This window comes from Telopea speciosissima, chromosome 9 (genome assembly GCF_018873765.1).
Source record: "Telopea speciosissima isolate NSW1024214 ecotype Mountain lineage chromosome 9, Tspe_v1, whole genome shotgun sequence".
Lineage (NCBI taxonomy): Eukaryota > Viridiplantae > Streptophyta > Magnoliopsida > Proteales > Proteaceae > Telopea > Telopea speciosissima.
Window position 1 is genome coordinate 1,418,807 of NC_057924.1, and position 22,693 is coordinate 1,441,499.

The 22,693-nt window shown below is 40.9% G+C and overlaps 1 protein-coding gene across 6 annotated transcripts in view; it reads left to right on the forward strand.

Annotated features, from left to right (window-relative positions):
• The window catches only part of LOC122639690, a 37,474-nt gene extending 20,159 nt beyond the window's left edge, over positions 1-17,315 (forward strand). For 5 of the 6 annotated variants that reach the window (XM_043832585.1, XM_043832587.1, XM_043832588.1 and 2 more), the window contains exons 14-15: positions 14,882-14,969; positions 16,930-17,200. In XM_043832585.1, the coding sequence (XP_043688520.1) occupies positions 14,882-14,969; positions 16,930-17,110 (269 nt within the window). In that variant the 3' untranslated portion in view covers positions 17,111-17,200. Of the gene's footprint in view, positions 1-14,881; positions 14,970-16,929; positions 17,201-17,231 lie in introns of those variants that run through there. The other variant, XM_043832586.1, reaches the window with a different exon arrangement.
• Positions 17,316-22,693: the final 5,378 nt, after the last annotated feature.

Sequence of the window (22,693 nt, forward strand, 5' to 3'; positions counted from 1 at the left end):
GCTATCAGAAAGGGGAAGAGAGCCTGTACTAACCCCATAGCCCAGTTTGTTTCCTAGGACTCCATTTCTCCTACAGGTATTGCTTTTGCACTGCCCTTGAGTCTTCTTCTATTCCCAAAAATGTCATAGAGGCCTTATCTGATCCAAAATGGATGCAAGCAATGACTAAGGAAATGGTGGCTCTAGAGAAGAACAATACTTGGACACTAGTTGATCTTCCCAGGGGGAGAACTCCAGTTGGATGCAGATGGGTTTATACAGTCAAGTATAGATCTGATGGTACAGTAGAGAGGTACAAAGCTAGGCTGGTTGCAAAAGGGTATAGTCAGGTGTATGACATTGACTACCAGGAGACTTTTGCCCTCGTAGCCAAGCATAACTCAATCAGGGTTCTTCTTTCGGTGGCAGCCAATAAAGATTGGCCAATGTACCAATTAGATGTGAAGAATGCATTTTTTCATGGAGATTTAGCAGCGGAAGTATACATGCAGCCTCCACCTGGTTTTAAGTATCCCTCAGCTGAAGGGAAAGTGTGTCTCTTGAAGAAGGCTCTCTATGGCCTCAAGCAGTCTCCTAAGGCCTGGTTTGAGAGATTTAGACAAGCCATCCTGAAGAATGGGTATTATCAGAGTCAAGCTGACCACACCTTGTTTATCAGGAGAGGTAATGGTACAGTTACAGCTCTCATTGTCTATGTTGATGACATTGTGGTGACTGGGAATGATGTTGCTGAGATAAAAAGATTGAAGTCTTATCTGGCTAGACAGTTTGAGATCAAAGACCTTGGACTCTGGAAATACTTCTTGGGTATTGAAATATCTAGATCAAGGAAAGGGATCAACATTTGCCAAAGGAAATTTGTCTTGGATCTTCTGAAAGAGACAGGGATGATGGGGTGCAAACCAACCACTTCCCCCAGTGATCCGAATCATAAACTTGGTGATGAATGTGGTTCTTCTCTTATAGATGCAAGCAAGTACCAAAGGTTAGTTGGGAAACTAATCTATCTCTCCTTGACTCGACTAGACATCTCTTATGCAGTTGCAGTGGTGAGTCAGTTCATGCATGCTCCCAGAGGTGGACATTTGAATGCCGTGTATCGCATCATTAGATACTTGAAATCCTGTCCAGGAAAAGGTCTTCTATTTGCTAGGCATGACCATTTGCAGATTGAAGGCTACACAGACGCTGATTGGGCTGGTTCAGTTTCTGATAGGAGATCTACTTCTGGGTACTGTACCTTTGTGGGTGGTAATCTAGTTACCTGGAGGAGCAAGAAACAAACAGTTGTAGCTAGATCCAGTGCAGAGGCCGAGTTTAGGGCCATGGCCCATGGAGCATGTGAGCTTATATGGCTGAAAAGGCTTCTTCAAGACTTGAACTTTGAAACTGAAGGGCCAACGAGACTTCATTGTGACAACAAAGCTACCATAAACATTGCCCATAATCCGGTTCAACATGATCGAACCAAGCATATTGAGGTTGATCGTCACTTCATCAAAGAGAAGCTGGATTCTGGGTGCATTTGTACTCCCTTTGTGAAGACAGGTGATCAAGTAGCAGATATCTTCACCAAGGGTCTCACTCCTAGTCTATTTAGTACCTTATTGTGCAAGCTGGGAATGTATGACATTTATTCTCCAGCTTGAGGGGGAGTGTTAGAGTTGTTAGAATATCTTGTATAGGGGTAGTTCTGTCATTGTCATGTTATAAGACATGACCAAGTTGTATTTTTCTTGTTCTTATTTTATTTCCCTTTACCTCCCTAGGGAGGCCTGTGTAATTTGGAAGAGATTATTAATGAAGTAATATGTGTGTTGAGAATAACTCAACACACATAATCGATTCTTCCATCCCCTTCTCTTCTTCTTCTCTTCTCTTCCCTCCTTCTTCTTCTTGCTGTAAATCTCATCTCTCTTACTAGATTCGATCCATCCTTAAGTTCCAACTTCAAGATATTTTCAAACAACAAGTAAGTCTGAAATTGAAATTCTGCAATTATTCTTCTTCCCTTCTAGAAGGTCACATGCAAGGTGATCAAAGTCCCAATACATATATGACCCAACCCAAAGCTTATTTCCACTAAAATAAGCCCTAAGCGACTTATTTACATCAGATGAGGGCCAGTAATGCCCTAAAACAGAGTGCTGCCAGTGTGAGAGATATGCAGTAAGCATTTGTAAAAATAGAGGCTTGAACCAGCCTCAATATAGGATAGAAGACCCTTACCAGTAGGGCCAATAATTGCCTGAAACCTCAGATCAAATTGATTACCAGATGACGATTCATATAGAGTATCGATTCTGCAGAAAAGAAGACATTAGCAGAACAAAAATTCATACAAATGATGATCCACGCAAGTAGCAAAACAGGTAGACATGGAAGCATAAGTTGTTGCAATCATGAAGGGAAAAATTCAAGAGAACCTCAAACCAGAAAATAACATAGTATAGGTACTGATTAAGAGTGCTCTGATACCATGTAGTAATGCAAGCACTGGTAATCAGCACCTATACACAAGATAGAGAAGAAGAAGAGAAGAGAGAAAAGAAAGGAGAGAGAGATCGATGGAGAAAGAAGGGGGTAAGCTAGAACCACGATTGAGAGAGAAGAGTTGCTGGTCTAGTTCCCTGTTTATATTAACTTCAGAAATATAGGAAACCAACTATGAGTCAAAATCTAGATACAATCATACAACCCAAGTCTAATCATAGTAAAAGTAAAATAACTAAAGATCAAATTACACCTCTTCCTTTAGAAATTTCACAGGTATCAATTGATTCAGCAATTGGATTATTGGAGTTATCGTGTCATTAGTCTAGGGTTTATCTCAACACTACCACATTATCCCACGGTACACAGTACCACAAATATCCCTCGGTACACTACCACACGATACAATTTACCAGTATGCTATGTCCAGTTATAGTCATTAGTAGTGGACCCGGTGGTCTTATTGTAATTTGTTTCTTTTATTCAATATAAATACAATCCCTTACCCATGGTTTGAGCATTCTGCTCACTCCTCAAACCATGGTCTATGTTGATGTAAGAGGAAACCGAGAAACTAAGTTTTCCTACACGAGTGACATTGCTATCCTAAGGCTGACACAAAACCATACTTAAATACTGTCTAACATGGGCTGGCAGCAACATACATGAATACATACATGTTTAGAATCAGTACTTAATCGAACAAGAACAATAGAAATCTAATGATTAGATGTATGCAACTAAGCAAGAGACCAATTAGATGGTATAGGGATCAGAACTAGGCAGCAATTAGTCAAATATATGTGCATGAACATTCAAAATTCCAGAAATTGCGATGCTCAAACAATAGAGTACTATCAGCCTACTTCAATGTGAGAACAGCAGCATATCGATGTAAAGTTATTGTAACAGAACAATAATTGAAAGGGAGAGAGAAAGAAATGACATAGACAATAGGTACTAAAAAAAAAGAGTGAAAAATAAGAATGTAAATTCAATCTTACCTTTAAATCAGTAGCATTCAATGGGCAGCAAAAAGAAGAAAATGTGCAACCGTGCAGGGGAAGAAGAAGAGAAGAGAAGAAATTGAGAAGAAAAAGATGAGAGGTAGGGAGAGACTCTATAGAAAGAAAGGGGCTCCATTAGTTCTTCATTTCAGCAACTAAGCCAAATTACATGGCCATTTGGCTTTTAAAAGAAAAGAGCCCACTAGATTCAATTACAGGGCAGTTACACCTGGAAATAACTAACTAAACTGAAATAGAGATATACATAGAAGCAGTGGATGGCTGAGATCTGCGACGCCTCCTCTGGTATTTTCTGAATCCACGATCAGTTGGTGTGATGTCCTCATCAACTCTCCTTGGTTTGGAAGAATTCACTTCCGGTGAATAAAGACTTGTGTAGTACTCAAGCATGGCCGGGTTGGGCCTGCAGCTCTACAGTGATCCATGTGTTGTTGATTTCGGGTCGTCCACGCCACTTGACCAAGAACTTTGTGGAACCTCCAATGCATGTAGAAAAACCTCTCTCATCAAGGATGTCCTCAACTTCTTCGGCTCTTGCGTCAAACTTGGGTATAGGTGGTAAAGAAGTAGCAAGAAGTGGGGTAGTCTGAGTAGCAGGGTGGTCAATGGCAAAAGGAAAATTATCAAGGTCATTTGGATAGAAAGAGGTGAGAGTAGATGGGCTATGCTAAGGAACAAGATCCTCTACATTGAAAATGATGCTGACCCCCATATCAGCTAGCAACTCAAGTACATAGGCATTAGCACCTACCCTTTTAAGAATTTTTAATGGACTTGCACTATGAGCATGTAGCTTGCCCGATTTTCCTCTGACGAAACATTGTGGTCTAATCCTGACCATCACCATATCACCCTCTTGAAATTCTTGCAGTCGTTGCTTTACATCTGCCCTAGATTTACATTGTTCATTGTTCAATGCTATCCTGCATCTAATCTCTGCATGCAAAATCATATATATGCTGTGCAAAAGACTTGATTGATTAGGAAGTCCTAGAGTTAGACATGACAATGACAAAATCTATGGTTGTCTTAGGCTGGTAACCCAAACATATCTCAAAGGGAGAAAGTCCGGTGGTTCGGTTTTTGGAAAGATTATACGCAAACTCAGCATGGGTAAGAACACGACCCAACTAGTAAGATGCTCACCTATGAGACAACACAACAAGTTATCTAAACTCCTATTAATGACCTCGGTCTACCCATTAGTCTGTGGGTGGAAAGCTGAAGAAAATTGGAGCTTAGTGCCCATCGTGTGCCATAATGTCCTCAAGAAATGACTAGTAAACTTGGCATCCCTATCTGGCACTATAATCTTTGGTAACCCATGATACTTGACAATCTCATGGAAGAAGAGCTTGGCAATGGTAGATGCATCGAAAGTCTTGGAGCACGGAATGAAGTGCACCATCTTCGAGAAGCGATCTACAACCATGAAGACTAAATCATGGCCTCTCGAAGTTTCGGCAGACCAAGCACAAGATCCATGCTAAGGCTACGTTTGGTAAATGTCTGAACAAAGAACGCCCGTTCTTGACTAGAAACGTTCTTTGGCGTTTCTGGTTTGGAACGGTGTTCTGAGACCGAAAATGACCGTTTGGTAACGGTCTCAAGAACGCCGTTCAGAACGAAAATGGTGTTTGGTAGAACCTGTTCTTCCCTATTTGATATTAATTACAATAATGCCATTTCCTTGTCAATTATACCGAAAAAATACTTGTAAAATCCTTTTCTCTTACCAACCTTAGCATAAAATTAAAATATCTCATTAACATAACCAAAGTAAGTATAAAAATATTTCAAATTTCAAAGATGCCATTAAAATTGGGTTCTTGTGTGGATTAGTGTCATAACTGACTATGCTACGAACAGTTGAATAAAAAAGGCCTTAGTGGATTCGAACCACCATCCCCTTGGAACATGCTCATGTGCCAAGTGCTCTACCAATTTGAGCTAAAGACCCATCAAGTAGAGATCCAAAACAGAAATATAACAAAAAAAATTAAAGTAGCATGAATCTCTACATGAGGAATGCAATGAGCAAAGGTCTAAAACAGAAATACATCAAGAGAGTCGCAATGAAATGAATCTTTGCATGAGAAAGTTAACAAGCAAGATTTCCATAATTGAAGTATGGGCAGTGGAGTTTTCTCACACCAACACCTAAAGCCCTCCTATTTACTCAATAAGAACTCATGGACTCAAAAAGAATCATTGAAATGACTAGAAACATCAATACATGATAAAACATACGACTGAGACAAGTTATCAAACTCGGCAAGTACCTTATCAAAATGAACCTAGCCTATCCAAAGATATGCCAACTGAAATAAAATAAGAAGAAAGAAGAAGAGAGGAAGAAATAGAAGAGAATTGCTGCAACAGTTTGGGAGTCATAGCCATGAGATTGACTGCCCCCAAAACCTTCAATATATATTAACTTAATTCAAAGACAATAAGGTAAACCCAAAAAGACTAAAACACCCCTGAGGGAGAAGTCGTGAATTAGCTCTAGCACTAATTCACGACTCCCTCCCCCTACTACGACAACTTCTAACACTCCCCCTCAAGCTGGAGCATATATGTTAATCATGTCCAGCTTGTTACAAATATAATCTACTCTCACACTCCCCAAAGACTTTGTAAATAAATCAGCAAGTTGCTCCCCAATTCGAATATGACGAGGAGAGATAATCCCTTGTTGCAGTTTTTCACAAATAAAATGACAGTCAACCTCAATGTGTTTTGTCCTCTCATGAAACACAGGATTGGTAGAGATATGAATGGCAGCCTGATTGTCACACCATAGTAACATAGGAGAATCATCAACAAACCCAAGTTCTACCATCAACTGTTTAACCCACATCAGTTCACAAGTGCCATGTGCCATAGCACGATACTCCGACTCTGCACTAGACCGAGCTACAACAGTCTGTTTCTTGCTCTTCCATGAGACAAGATCCTCCAACAAACACACAGTAACCTGAAGTGGATCTTCAATCAACTGGAGGCCCTGCCCAGTCAGCATCAGTAAAGCCTTCAACCCTCCCATGACCATGATTAGAATACAGAAGACCACGGCCTGGAGCCTTCTTGATATAGCACAAAACTCTTATAACTGCATCCCAATGAGACGTCTGAGGAGAGGACATAAACTGACTCAGTACACTGATAGGAAAAGAGATGTCAGGCGTAGTCACAGTCAAATAGTTGAGTTTCCCTACCAGCCTCCGATACTTCTCTGGATCATCAAGGATGTCACCACCATGAGCCACGAGTTTTAAATTAGGATCCATAGGAGTATCCAAAGGTTTAGACCCCAGTAACCCTGTCTCTGAAAGCAAGTCAAGTACATACTTTCGCTGAGAGATCGAAATTCCTTTCCGTGATTGGGCTACCTCAATACCCAAGAAATATTTCAGACGTCCCAGATCCTTAGTCTGAAATTGTTGTCCCAAATATGTCTTCAAGCTCTCAATACCTGAAGAATCATCTCCTGTGATAACAATGTCATCTACATACACTACCAAAAATATCCTCCCTGCATCAGAACACCAGAAGAACACCGAATGATCACTCTCAAATCGAGTCAGTCCAAACTGCAACACAACTTCAGTAAACCGGCCAAACCATGCCCGTGGTGACTGTTTCAGCCCATACAACGATTTCTTCAGTCGACTCCCCTTACTCGACTCCCCCTGAGCAACAAAACCAGGAGGTTGCTCCATATATACCTCCTTATGGAGATCACCATGCAAGAAAGCATTCTTGACATCCAACTGGTACAAAGGCCAATGATGTGTAGCAGCCAAAGAGAGAAATATGCGAACTGAAGTAAGTTTTGCAACAAGAGAAAAAGTATCCAGATAGTCTATACCATAGACTTGGGCATAGCCCTTAGCAACAAGACAGGCCTTCAACCTAGCCACAGACCCATCAGGATTAACTTTCACCACAAAGATCCACCGGCAGCCAATTGCGGTTTTACCAGAGGGTAAAGAAACAAGGTCCCATGTCTGATTTTCCTGTAGCGCAGACAATTCCTCAGTCATAGCTGCCCTCCACCTAGGGTCAGACAAGGCTTCGACAACAGACTTAGGAATAGGATGATTCTCAATAGTGGATAGACAAGCAACAAAATTAGAGGACAAACCAGAATAGGACACAAAGTTAGAGATAGGATGTTGGGTACAACTCCGAACACCCTTACGGACAGCAATATGAATATCCAAATCAGAAATAACAGAAGCAGGAGGTGAAGGGGAAGTACCTATTGGAGGATCCGGATCTGGAGGCGAAGAAGACGTGGTAGAGGGAGCAAACCGTTTACTATATTTGTCAAGGGCTGAAATACGAGTTGTCGGCTCGTCAGAAGAGCGACGATGAAACACAGCAGGTGGCTTAGCTGGAGGTGGCACTGTTGGCAAAGGATCCTGCAAAAGAGAAGATTGCTTGACAACATAGAGGGGCAGATCATCGTCAAAATCTGAAGAAGGCAGCAAAGACTCAACAAATGGAGTGGACTCAAAGAATTTGACATTAGCAGTAACAAAGTATTTCTTCAAATCAAAAGAGTAGCAACGATAACCCTTTTGAGTTTTAGAATACCCCACAAAAAGACATTTAAGAGCCCTGAGATCCAATTTAGAGCGACCAGGACGATGATCCCGAATAAAATAAATACTCCCAAAAACCCGTGGAGGCAAAGCAAACAAAGGCTGCGAAGGACACAATAAAGAATATGGAATACTCCCACACAAAACCGAAGAAGGTAGACGATTAATAAGAGAACAGGCTGTCAAAACAGCATCAGCCCAAAAATTTTTAGCCACTTTCATCTCAAACAAAAGAGAGCGAGTAACCTCCATTAAATGCTTGTTTTTCCTTTCGGCCACACCATTTAGTTGTGGTGTGTCTGCACAAGAGGACTGATGAATAATGCCATGTTGAACCATAAATGAAGAAAAAGGAGCAGAAAAGTATTCTTTAGCATTATCACTACGAAAAACTTTTAACGAAGTTTGAAACTGATTCTGAATTTCAAGAACAAAAGCACAAAAATTGGAGAATAACTCAGAACGATTTTTCATTAAATAAATCCAGGTAACTCTGGAATAATCATCAACAAGTGTAACAAAGTAACGAAAGCCTAACTCAGAAACAACCGGACAAGGGCCCCAAATATCAGAATGAACAAGTGCAAACGGGTGGGCAGCCCGTTTATTGACTCTAGGGGGATAACTCACACGGTGAAGTTTCCCAAACTGACATGACTCACAATTAAGACTAGACAAAGACTTAAAACGACTATCCAAAATTTTCAAATTCTCCAATGAAGGATGACCCGAACGACAATGAATCTGATGAGGGAGTGCCACACTCGAACATGCCACAACTGATGTGTCTTCAAGCAGATACAGCCCCCCAGATTCCCGACCTCTACCAATCGTCTTCTTCGACTTGAGATCTTGAAATACACAATAACCAGGGAAAAAAGTGACAGAACAATTATGAGCTTTGGTAAACTTGTGAACAGATAACAAATTAAAGGGAAACTTAGGTAAATAAGAAACAGATGATAAGGACAAAGATGAGGTAGCTTGCACAGTGCCAGTACCTCGAACCTGAGCTAAAGACCCATCAGCTAACACTACATTGGAAGAAGACTCACAAAATGAGGAAAAAAAACCTGGAACCCCAATCATGTGATCCGAAGGACCTGAATCAATGATCCAGGGACGAGAAGTGGAGGAGAGGCATGCAGTTGCATTACCTGTCTGAACCAGAGTGGCAGCGGAGAACTGAGATGATTGGGAATTCTGAAACCGAGTAAAGCGCTCATAATCTTCAACAGACATCGTCACAGTCTTACCCTCGGACTTGGAAGAAGAGGAAACACCCGACTCACTGCTGGCCGAGTTAGCAAATTGAGGTGGCTTACCATGTAGTTTCCAACAAAAGCGCTGAATGTGGCCAGGCTTGCCACAATGATGACAGGTCTGCACCTGTCCAGAAGTCTCTGAAGCACCAGTCGTGGGGGCTTTGGGCTTCACTAGTACCAGTCCCATGACCCCTACCACCACCACTATTACCGGACCCTCCTGTAGGACCACGGTTTGGTGGAAAAGAAGCAAGAGCAGAATTTTCAGCAGTGGTGGTCTCTTGGCTGCTCTCACGGGAAGCACGTAAAACTCGAGAAAAAGTGTCAGAAAGAGTGGTGACCTTATCCCCACCAAGTATTTAGAGTTGAGACCTCACCGACTCAAACTCCTTACGAAGTCCACCCAAAAATACCATAACAGCAATTTGTTCTCGCTGATTTTGCATTGCCTGTACATCCGATGAGATAGGAAGGACTGAATTGAGCTCCTCATACAAACGTTTGAAGTCAGCAAAATATTGGGTAACATTGAGATTCTTTTGCTCCACTTTATAGAATGCTTGTGACAAATCATATATACGAGACAGGTTATCGTGTCCAGAGTATAGGACATTCAAATATTCCCATAGGTCCTTGACTGTATCAATATGAGTCACCAAATCTGCAATCTGATTTTCCATTGAATTTAACATCTGGCTCAAAATCCTAGCATCAACAGTGTCCCATGTGGTATCTCCATCAGGTTTTGGTTTAATTAAATGATCCTGTTGATCATGGCCAATCAAAGCTAATCAAACAACTTTCTTCCATTGCTGGAAATTTGATATGCCTTCTAATTTGCGATCAGTAATACGATGAGAAGCTAAGATTTCAGCCACGGTAGTCTTGGTTTCAACCATTCTCACAAACCACAGGGGCAGCCAACAAATAGGTCACCAATTAAAATAAAAATCGTGACTCTCCTCCAGAAAACATAAACCAACTCACCATAAAAAATCACTGCTCAACATTCTTCATAAAAAACACAAACAAATCAGACCTAGTTCTTCATATAAACTCGAACTAGTCCCTAGACACGCATCAAAAACAGCATAGGGTGCTGTACCCCTTCCAACGAGAGCCTGAAAAGACCTACAAACCAATCAACTTGTCGAAGCAGATTACAGCCACTGTAGAGCCTCGATCAAACAGAGAATGACTGATATTTGTAAGTGTAGATCAGTCCCTATCAATCCAGCTCTGATACCATGAAATAAAATAAGAAGAAAGAAGAAGAGAGGAAGAAATAGAAGAGAATTGCTGCAACAGTTTGGGAGTCACAGCCGTGAGATTGACTGCCCCCAAAACCTTCAATATATATTAACTTAATTCAAAAGACAATAGGGTAAACCCAAAAAGACCAAAACACCCCTGAGGGAGAAGTCGTGAATTAGCTCAAGCGCTAATTCACGACTCCCTCCCCCTACTACGACAACTTCTAACAACCAAATCATCATCAACAGATTTATACATGCCTCTGAGAACTGAAAATTATGGATCAAAGAAAGGGAAAGGAAGCTTCTTGACGTCTGATTACATTGTCACAAAACCAGTTATTGGAGACAAATCCAATGTTAGAATGTATTGAGAATTTTGACAAGTAAACAGCAAGTAAGAAAAAATCCTTCTTTCTTTTCTCCTTAAGTCTTCTTTACCTTTTCCTCTCTTGCTTTTCCTGTTGGTGTTTCCTTTTCTTTACTCAAAATCTTATAATTTCTTCTTCTTTTTTCACTTTTTGGTGGGTTGGAGAATGGCCATTGGAGAGGGAGAAAAAAACTTTCATAGTCTCTGGTTGTCCTAGTAAATTGCTAATCATTTCATTTGTGAAATAATGATGAAAGAAAGGGAACTAGGGACTGGTGATTCCTGGGTTCGCTTTAAATTCAAAAGTAGTTCCTTTCCTCATAGAAGCTTTTGTCTGACTCAGTTATTTTGAAAAGCAATGGAGTAAATGATGAAAGCTTCTCAACTCTCTAATCTCAACACCCCCCCCCCCCATACATCTTCTTCCCTTGTTTGTTACTCTCAATCTCTAACTCCCTCTCATTGTAGAGATGGACATGGACCTAAAAAAAATATTTTAACAGGGGAAGGGATTGATATTTGATACTTCTCAGATTTGCTGTTAAATTTGCTGCTTTTCTCCATATATTTATTCACCTCTCTAAGTTTCTGACATTAATGGATTTATCTTCCCTCTTCTCCTTGTTACCTCCAAGTCTTGAACTTTTTCCCAAATCCCAACCATTCACAGATTCTTGTTTGTTTTAAAACCAACTAAAGAAAGATCTCCAATAGGTTTTGTCTTGATTCTGACCTTATGGGCTGTACTGGGTGACTTATTCCTACCTTTTTTTGGATCTTCTTATATGTTTTCTCACACATCAACAGCCCATTGGTCTAAACATGACATTAGAAGAATTTTTTTTTTAATTAAGATCCATTAATGATGGCCTCTCATTATAAGGTCAAGACCATGACCCCTTTCCTTTTAGTAAATCACCCTAAGGTCATATATGAACATTACAGCTTGACACCAGCACCCCCAGCCCCTTAATTCTCCCCTCTTGGCCTAAGAAGATCAAGATTGGGATTGGAAGTTGGAACTAAATATCACTTGTATGTATCTTTGCGATTTCTATTCATCTTGGGTTTTAAAACATAGAGTACAGAGAAACAATTCTGTATTAAATCAATTACATACAGAGAAACACCAAAAGACAAATGCAGAATCCAGCCTTGTGGTTCAAACTTTGAATATTTTCTGGTGCACAACCTAAATATTCCTGAGTTCACTATTTCTTCCCCTATGCTATGTTGCTGCTATGTATTACATACAGTTATTTCTCATTGGATGTTATTTGCCCATTTGTAGTTCCATAAAACCATCCAAAACAAACAGATAAAAAAATGGAACAGAAATCCAAAAATCCCAAACAAACAAACAAACAAAAAGAACCCATTTAAGATTTCAGTCTATTTACCCAGAATTAGAAGGAAAAAAAGAAAAAGAAAGACTAACCTCACGAAACAAGGATGCTGTGTAATCAATCAACTGTCTCTGCATCTGACTAACATCCAATCCTGCTTAGTGCTTCCTTTCTCCCCTCTCCTCCTTGACTGTACTTTGCTCTATCCAAACTGAGCAACTCTTCAGGTTTGTAGATCCTATAAATGAACGATATATAGAGAAAAACAAAGAGGAGGGAAAAGAGAAATGAGAAAGGAAATCAAAGATTTGTTACGTTTAATGTTGGGCTCTCTGCTTCTCTCTAGGAAAAATCCCCAGAGCTATAAAATACTCCTTGCATCTTCTCCCCTTCTGTTATTCAGTCTCTCAGCAATCTGGATTTGTGCTATGTGCGAACGAGGGAACACTTTCATATCCCCTCTCCAAAATAGGCAGAAAAAAATCAAATTTTCTCAATAAATCCATAAACTCCATACCTTTTGGCTGAATCCTTCAAATTTTAGGGATGTTGCTCCAATTCCTGAGACACATGGGAGAAAAAAAATTCAGATGTAGTCAGATCTTCACACAACAACGACCGAGAGAGAGAGACAGAGAGAGAGTGAGGGACAGAGCCAGAGAGAGAGAGAGAGCGAGACAGAGAGAGTGAGAGAGAGTGAGAGAGAGAGAGAGTGAGAGAGAGAGTGAGAGGAAGAGAGACAGAGAGGGAGCGAGAGAGAGAGGGATAGAGAGCGAGAGAGAGAGATGTGATCGACATCTGGTTTACCTTCTTCGCCTGCTACTTCTCTTCCCCAGATCTATCGCAAGCTTTTGGCTTCTAACCCCAAATCACGGGTTTTCACAATTGTGCGCGACAAATTTTAGTTCTTGTTTTTTACATGAAAGATTCATCCGGTCCGTTCTAAAAGACCAGAAAAATGAACCATCAAGCCAAACGTAAATTCATGTTTTTTTGTTCTCAAAGAACGGAAAAACGGTTCTGAACGCCGTTCAGACATTTACCAAACGTAGCCTAAGGTTGATGCAGGGAGAAATTGCCTCACAAGGTTCTTTTCCAGAACCTGGTCCACATGTTGGTCCAAGACCAACACTAAGCCAAGCCCAGGCCTTGCTGATAGGTTGGCCAAGACCTGGCCCTGTTGAGTTTAGCACCAAAATCTGGGCAGGTGAGGTACTGGTCCTTGGCTCGCTCAAAACCTACGACCTCAATACTCACTGTGTGGAGTAGCACATTAATCTGACTTTTTGCACTCATGGGAGTGGGGAACATGTTCATCCTGCTTAATGCATCTGCTGCTGTATTCTCAACACTGAGTTGATGTTTGAGTATGAAGGTGTACTCCTAGAGAAACTCATCCCACTATGCATGCCTTGGGTTTAGGTTCTTCTAAGCGCTCAAGTATTTCAGAGCCTGGTGATCGGAAAACAACACTAACTCATGTGGTAGAAAGGGATTGAGTTTGATAATAAAAGGTATGTTTTTTAGATGAATTATAAAGGACAGTAAATTAGGGTTAAAAGTAACTCAGGAAAAGGGCAATATCTAAAGTTACAGTTCTAATTTGAGGATGTAAATTGGTCGAATTATTATGGCAAATATTATGGGGCAGATAGAAAAAGATTGAAATACAAGAATTTCAATATAAAGTTTGAAAGTCTCCCCAAATTACCGGTTAAGTGATGGAATCGAGGGTTTGAGATTGAATTAGGTTATGTGGTTGAAGTTGAAGATGGAATAGGTCGAAACATCCGGGGTGGCTTGGTAGGTTGGGTATTTCATGGAAGCTTGATAAATAACTAATGAAATCTCCAGACTGTGGCTAGGAAATATTCAGCTTCTTTTATGATAGTTATTAGGTTTAATTTGTGGATAGTGTTGATGAAGGGCAGTATTGTTAGAAGGATTTCGCTGAACTAATAGAGCAGCATGGGTTAATGAATAAGCAGATTATCTGGTACAAGTAAAAAGAAGGGAAAAAACAGATAATTCTAATATTACCTGGATTTAAGGTCCCATTAACACCTGACATGATGTGAGGTCCGTGTTACTAACTCTTGTGCTTGACTTACCCTAGTCCCAACTCCGTAGGCCTGAGGTTTTACAATGCTAGGTACAGTTTACAAAACATTCTTTTTAACTTTGACAATTCAGTTGATCTCCTTGATGGTTCTGTACTTATATTGCATTTGATTCAGCAAATGCCTTAGAAGAGTACTTGAATTGCTTTCCATTCAAAAAATGCCTTAGAAGCGTACTTGAGTTTTTTTTTGTTTTCATTTAAAAAATGCATTAAAAACGTGAATTTTGTAATAGAATTTAAAAAAATTTCAAGATGCTTTGTGCTTTTAGTTATAATTCCAAGCAGGTTGAGTTTTCTCTTTTACGTCTTGGGTGGTGGGGGGGGGTTGTTTTGTACAAAATTGAAAGTGTAAATGTGAAAACAAATTTCATTTTGGCTTATTTATTTGCAGCTAAACAGCTCAATTTGCATCTTTGTTTCATTCATTTCAAGACTGGTATGAAGGTGATCCTGATTCTTGACATGACTTATTTGAATTGGTAAGTCCTATATGATTTCATTCTTTACTTGCTCTAGCTGACATATAACGGGCTCACAATTTTGTAGCATAACTGCTCCCTTATTTTATACATAATGTATGCCTGTTGTGTATGATTAAAGATCTTGGATCAAGAAGATATTAACACGAAGGCATACTTGTTTCTGTGGGTAGTCTCCTCCACCCTTGTGGTTTACAGTTTGCACTTTGCAGGTCATTGGGTATGCAGATGGACCACGCTGTGGGTTACATCTAAGAAAATGTTGTGGTCCAATAATCAATGGTAGGATCTTGATACTAATATCTGGATCATGTGGAATAAGGCATCGGGTAGTTTGATTGTGCTTGGTTCCCCCTGCGTGGGGGGGGGGGTTGGAATCCAAACCTGCGGTCAAGCATATTCTGGTCAGGTCACTGCTGTTTGTGTTGGAATTACCATGGATTTTCAATATGTTAGACTTGGGTACCACATGACTCATTTGCATTGATCTCTTACCTTCTATGTTCGACTGTCAACCATAGTTTGAAAACTCGTTTTGTTTCGGTATTTCGGGCTGACCAAAATATCAATTTCGGATATTTCGGTCGAAATATTGTACTTTTTCAGCAAGGTTTCGGTAGGTCATTTTGGTGGGTTTTAGGCCAAGTTAAGGCCTGAAACTTCATGGAAACTCTATTTTAGGCTATATAAACACATGTATGTAAATGTCCAAATTGCAAAAATAGTCACCCAAAATGGTGTTTTAGATTTGCACCATTACTTGGCAGTATACGGTCGAATCCTAATGTATAACTTAGTTAATTACACATACACATTGTTTAATATTTTAAGTACTAGAGGAAATAAGTCACATAATAACTAATAAGCAATTTAAACAAGTAAATTCACTTGGAAACATAAATTCAATGACTCATAAGTCATAATATTAAGTACAATAAGTCAATAACAATAACAACTTAACAAGATGATATCAATAGCCCAAATTCCCAATACAAGTCAAGTAGTCATCAAGTGACTCAAATGTGTACAAATATTCTAATAATAATTACTCTGCCGTCCAGAATCGACCCCACTCATAGTCCGATGGAGCTGACGTGCATTGTTTTCCGACTGTAGGACATATGAATGCCACGTCATAGTCTGGGAGAAGAAACGAGTGTAGTCATCCACAGTTGCCATGTAAATTGCATCATCAACATGTTGAAGGTAATCACTGTTGGAGTTATTAGCAAGGGAAGGTGAAGAATGAAGAACACAGAAGAAAAAACTATAAAAGAGCAGCCTTGAGAGTCTCGGTCGAAATTTCGACCGAGACTAACGAGTTTCTGTCTTTTGTATTAAGTGAATTGAAAGGGGAATCTCGATATCGCGCGAGATGTAACAATATCTCGAGATATCAGGAGATGATCGAAATCTCGATTGAGATTTAGTATTTTTTCATATCGAAGTATCGTTTCATTTCGTCCTGGTCGAGATACTCGAAATTCTTGAGATCTCGACCGAGATTTCACAAGTTTTTGTACAAATAACTAGTACAGTGGAGTTTTCAACCAGTTCTCAAAGCTGTCTCCATGTGTGAAAAATGGATTGGGCTAAAACTTAGCACATCGAAAAATGATGTTTGGTTGGACTTTGGGAGTTCCAAGTGGTTATGATTATCCTTATTGCTTTGGATGCCAGTTAGGTGGTCTATAAGAGTGTTAGTTTTAAACATTTCCATCTATATAGACATTGTCTTTTTGGGGTGGGGGGTGGGTGGGTGATAATGTGTATAGACTTGTTATAAACTGCTTTGTAGCACAATGTGGATCTCTGTACCGCTTAGGTACACTTTATGAATATCTCTGATATATGTGCTGTTGTCTCGGTCTATGATGAGACATATATATCCTTTATTATAGACTTCTCTTGGTACAGTGTCTTATAATCCTGACTTGTCTGTTCACCTGTTTTGGAGCAGCGGTGTGTATCCCTCTAATGTCGTCCCATCTCTTGTATTAACTAACATTCATGGAGTGGAAACACCAGTGTCACCATCACCTGAAATTACAGTGGCAGTTGACAGACTTAAAGCTGGACATGCGAGGATAATAAGGCTTTGTAGGTGTGTTTCCCAGGTGGTTCAAGCTTGGAGCAGGTAGATTTTGTAAACAAACATTGTTTTGGTTGCCATCTGTGTGCTTGGGAATCTGTTTGTGCATTGTATTGCATATATTGATGAGTTGTCCAAACCTATCCCCTATTTAGTCTTCCATGCATTAGGAAGAAAATGCATGCCTCTTCTTTTTCACTGTAAAGTTGCTGACTTTTCTTCGTAAAGGCCACTCTTGTCTCTTTCTTCCTACAGATGGAGGTTGTTGATATGGCATGGGGAGGGGGAGGGTGAGGATGGGGGGGGGGGGGTTGGGAGTGGTTTTGTCCATTATCTTTCAGGTGACCATCTACTGAGGAACTCACAAATACCCCCTTGCTAGATATGAATTAGGAGTTCTTGTTTTTAATGTTGTGTCAATAATGTCTAGACTCTAGCCCTAGAAAACGGTTAGTATAACTGTTTTTCTCCCCTTTTATTTTGGTTTTTTGGAAGGCAAATAGTATTACTCTACCTATGATGGATTGGATTAAATCAAGAATGAAAGGAGATGGTATCATTTAATTACCAATGGTGAAGAAATTTCAATGCTTATTTAGAATTAGATTCTTAGGAATTTTTTTCCTTTAACCAAATTATTCAAAACTAAAATTGGTAATACAAAACTACCTAAACAATGTCCCTCTCTCACCCACATGATTTTTTTGATATTTTTGCGGCTCACTTGCCTCTTTCTCCTTCCTTTTCCTTTTTAATATTCGAGTCACATCCATTTATGGGGGATCTTGTATTCTTCATTGGATCAATGACCAAGTTGTCCAATATTTCAGAGCCTTTTCAGGTGGTTTCTTTGGAAAAGCTGCTCAACAACTTTTTTCTTTGTCTATCCTATGTAAATTACTCAAGGGCTCATGTTTTCTGTGCCGCAGCGCAAGCTGCGCATAGACACATGGGCCTGCCACTCAGGGGGGCAGGGTGGTCATTGCAACCACCCCCATGTGTCTGGGCGCAGCTTGCGCCCCCGACACAGAGAACATTCTCCCATTACTCAAATGAGACTTCAACTATATTTACATGAGGGGAGGGGAGGGGAGGGGGAATAAGAATGCCTTATGATACAAGGTGAAGATAGGAAAGTCAAATCCATGACCTCTTAGGAGTTTGCATTCTACCGCTCTAAATTATTGGGATAAACTATGTTATTGAAATGGCCACGAATCTAGTGGGGGAGAGTAGTTGCCCAGCAAGAACAGCTTGAGGGAAAAAAACCCTAATGAAGCGGAGTCTGCTAGGGGGGTCTTCTCCCTTGTTTAGCCAGAACCTGTGATCTAACGGCTAAGAATCCGGTCACCGCTTCTTTACCTTTTGTTCTCTCCTCTTCGCCATCCCTTCTAGCATGAGCCATACCGCTCTTTTCTTTCTGATCGCCTTCCATCTGATGTGGTTCGCTGTGTTTGGCTAGTTTACTGCCCCTTGCAGGCTTCTTTCAAATCTCAGTATGGCTTTCACGGTATGGCGTAAAGATCATAGCTTACTTGAAGTTCTCCTTCTATCCTTTGTGCATGGAGCTTGATATCTGTGATCTTTGACTGGTTTTTCTGTTGGATGATCTCCTCTTCTGGTCAAGCACCCCATATGGCGATGGCGATTGTGGTTGGCTACTGCTAGCGGTGCCCAATGAGGTTTTTTATTTCTCTTGAATTTTGCTATTATCTCTTCCAATTGTGAGTCTCCCTTACCTCTTTTACTAGTTCTTTAGTCTTGCATGTTACTATTTTACCTGGATTTTCTTTTGCGGAGCCAATGGTTCCCATGTCGCTGGTCTGTGGCATATCTTTTCTATGGTTCTTTGATATTTGTGGACATCATAAGCTCTATGGCCCTATATTTTGGGATGATTATGGTTACGGTTCCCTCCCCTGCAAGCTCTGGGAGTCTTGGACTTCTTCTGGATGGAGTTTTTCCTATTTAAAGGGTGTATGTGGAAGTCGAGTTGCACCTTCATATATCCTTGTTTCTCCTCTGCTTAGAGTGATAGGCACTGTGATTCAGCTGTTTACTTCTCAGTGCTTCCTCAGAAAAATGCATCCTCTTGCGCCTTCTCCATCTCGCTCCCTCTTGGGGGAGGATCCTGCAACTGATCTTCTCGCCGATCATCTTGCAGTTGATTTCGCTGCTAAGTTGGATTTACTAGAACGACATACCCCTTCTGTGCGTATTTCCGAAGCAAGCTTACAGAATGCCAAAACTAACCAGTAGTTTTCTCTGGTGGGATGGGTATTTGACAAAGTACCTCTCTCTCTGCTTGAACTTAAGTCGATGTTCTATAGGGCTAGGAGCTCCAAGGCAATTCGAGTGGAAGAGCTTTTTAGGGTGGATAATGCACCAGACTGCTTCATTGTCAAACTCCAAAACGCTCGTGATATGAGTGTGATCTTGTTCTCTCAACCATGGCTATACCAGGGTCATTTGGTGGCCCTTCAACGATGGCACCCTGACATCCCACCTGAACAAATGCTGTTTTCTATGGCTATCTGCTGGGTTCAACCGGAGAATCTTGGTTGGATGTATCATGAACATGAGCTACTTTCTTCTATATTCACCAATGCTGGCCGATGGCTAGAGATAGAGAATCCCTCGGGTATCGCCTGTTCTAACTCCAACCCTGCTGCGAGGATCATCTTGCCCCTCTCCCACCCCTTGGCCAAGGAAGTGATTGTCAATTTAACTTCTGATTCTGCTATCATGGTGAATTTTGCTTATAAGAACAGGCCATCTCTTATCTGTTCCAACTGCCTGCATTTTGGCCATCTAGGCCAAGCATGTCCATTCAAGCCTAGAGTTGAATATCTAACTGCCATTGCCAATGCCGATTCCACAGCTGAAGAAAACCTTCTACCTAAGGCTGCGATACCACCTCGCAGATTGAGTTTGGTTACAGAAATTGGTAGAGTTTATGACGAGTTTTTTTCATCCAACATGGATCGTGGTCCTCACGCTCCTTTCAGTGGTGGGGAACAAGCCAGTGGTAGGGTTTCTGTTCCCTACTCCCAGCTGCGCCGTGTTGAGATCCTTCAATCCATTATTCAGCTGGCCTATATCTTTGGGGTGGAGCTCCCTCTTACTTCCGCAAATACTAGGAAGATTATGGTGGATTTGGTCAAGAACAACCCAGCTCTGCAACAGTTATTTCCACAATTTGTTTCTACAAGGACGAGTGGTTCTACGGTGGCAGCTCGTAGCCCCAAATCCTCCCCCTTGAAGATGAAGGGAACTGTGGTTCCCAAAGACCCTCTAGCAGCTCAACCTGGTTCTCTGGCTCACATCCAGGCTCAGGCACTCTCAAACTTCAGCAAGTTCTGGTCTTCTAATGCTGGAGGGATTACCTTAGCTGGGCAGCCTCTCTTTCATGGGTCCTTTAGTGGTGGGTTGCGCCCTATTCTGCCTTTGAAGAGGCCTATCATCATTGAAGATCATGATCCCCTTACTCTGCAGTTGTTCCCAAGTGGAGAAGCAGGTCCGTCTAAGAAAGCTAAGCTTGACACTAGCTCGGCAATGCAACTTGATACTGAGGCGCCGGTGACCAGCCATAATAGGTCACTCGGGGAGATATGAATGTTATGGCTCTCAACTGTCGAGGGATCGGTCAACCCTCGACAAAGCGGGAAATCCGCTTACTGATTCAAAATTTTAGACCTTTCGTATGTTTTCTATCTGAAACCAAGATAGCTATCACTCATCTTCACTCCCTTTGCCGCTCACTAGGTTATGATAATTTTGAGTGCAGCCCCGCTGTCAATGGAGTAGGAGGGTTACTTTTGTTGTGGTGTAATGCTGTTCAGGTGGAGGTAGTTTGGCAGTCTAGCTAGTGTTTTCATGTGAATATTTCCTTCTCTCAAAGTAATGAAATCTGGTCTATGTCTTTTGAGTATCTAAGTTGTTTGGAGGCAATCCGAAAATCTCAATTTGAATCTCTTACCCACCTTGCGGCAACTATCCAGCACCCTTGGCTTTTGGTGGGGGATTGGAATATGTATTTAACCTCACAAGATAAACAAGGTGGAAGACCAATCATGCAGTCGCAGACTCGTGAATTCAGTCAGTTTATTAATAATGTTTGCATTTCTGATCTGCCAAATATTGGGTTCCCCTACACTTGGAATAACCGGCAGTTCAGTATCAACAGAATTGAGGCTAAACTAGATCGATTCCTTTCTAATGCAGAATGGTTTTCTCGCTACCCCCGAGCGTTTGTTCAATCGGAGTTAGTTGCATCCTCTGATCACAGGGCACTTATTCTCAACACAGATGACAGAAGACCTTCATCTAAACGTCCTTTCCGCTTGGAGGCTCTCTGGCTTGTGGAACCAGAGTATGCCAATGTGATAGCACACAGTTGGGCTTCCCACAATCATAGAGGATTTGTAACTTTTCAATTTTGCTCAAAACTTAAGGATCTTTAGGGTGACTTGCGGTATTGGAACAAGTTTGGTGTGGGTAACATCTTTCAAAAGATCGAGGACACTAAAAAAGATCCTCACTTCTCTTTATCAGGTACCCACCTACTTTAGGGATGATGATTGGTTCTTGACTGAGAAATACCACATTGCCGTTATGAGGAAACTGAATCATAAGAAGGAGCTTTTATGGCAACAGAAATCACAGTCTAATTGGTGTGTTCATGGGGATCGGAACATCAGATTCTTTCATCTTACCACAGTCAAAAGGAGAGCCAGGAATGAAGTGGACATTGGTCGGGAATTTTTAAGGGTTTATAAGGAGATTTTCTTAACAAAGCACCCCCCTGCGGCTACAGAATATTTGGGCCATCTCAATAATCGGGTTTCCCCAGACGACAATCGGTCTCTTACAAGGCCAGTTTCTGACCATGAAATTCTAAAAACTGTGAGATCCATGTCAGGGAATAAGTAACCCGGTCCTGATGGCTTTTCGGGAATGTTTTTATCAGAAATCATGGGATGTGATTGGGACGGACATCATTTCTTGTGTCAGGAGCTTCTTTCAGACAGGTACTTTCTCCCTACAAATGAATCAAACCTACATCTCTTTGATACCCAAGGTGGAATACCTGACCTCGGTGAATGAATTCAGGCCTATTAGCCTCTACAATTTTATTTACAAAATTATCTCTAAAATCATGGTCAACAGACTGAGGCCGATACTTCACAAGATTATCTCTTTAAATCAGAACGGCTTCATAAAAGGCCGCCACATCCAAGATAACATACTGATTTGTCACGAACTCCTTTACAAAATGAAAAATACAAGGTGTGGACGTACAAGGTATTTTTCCCTCAAAATTGATATGCAGAAGGCTTATGATAGATTAGAATGGAACTTCCTCAGAGACACACTTTTGAAGTATGGATTCAATCATGATTGGGTAACTAAAGTGATGTTCTGTGTTGAAAGTACTCAACTTGGTATTCTTCTGAATGGCTCCCCCCTTCCTTTCTTCAGTCCATCCAGAGGTATTAGGCAAGGGGATCCGCTCTCCTCTTATCTCTTTGTTTTGTGTGCTGAGGTTCTTTCCACTAAGATTGTTGTGACTTTGAGCAATAGGAAGATTCATGGTATCCCAATTAATCGAGGAGGGGAACGTATTTCTCAT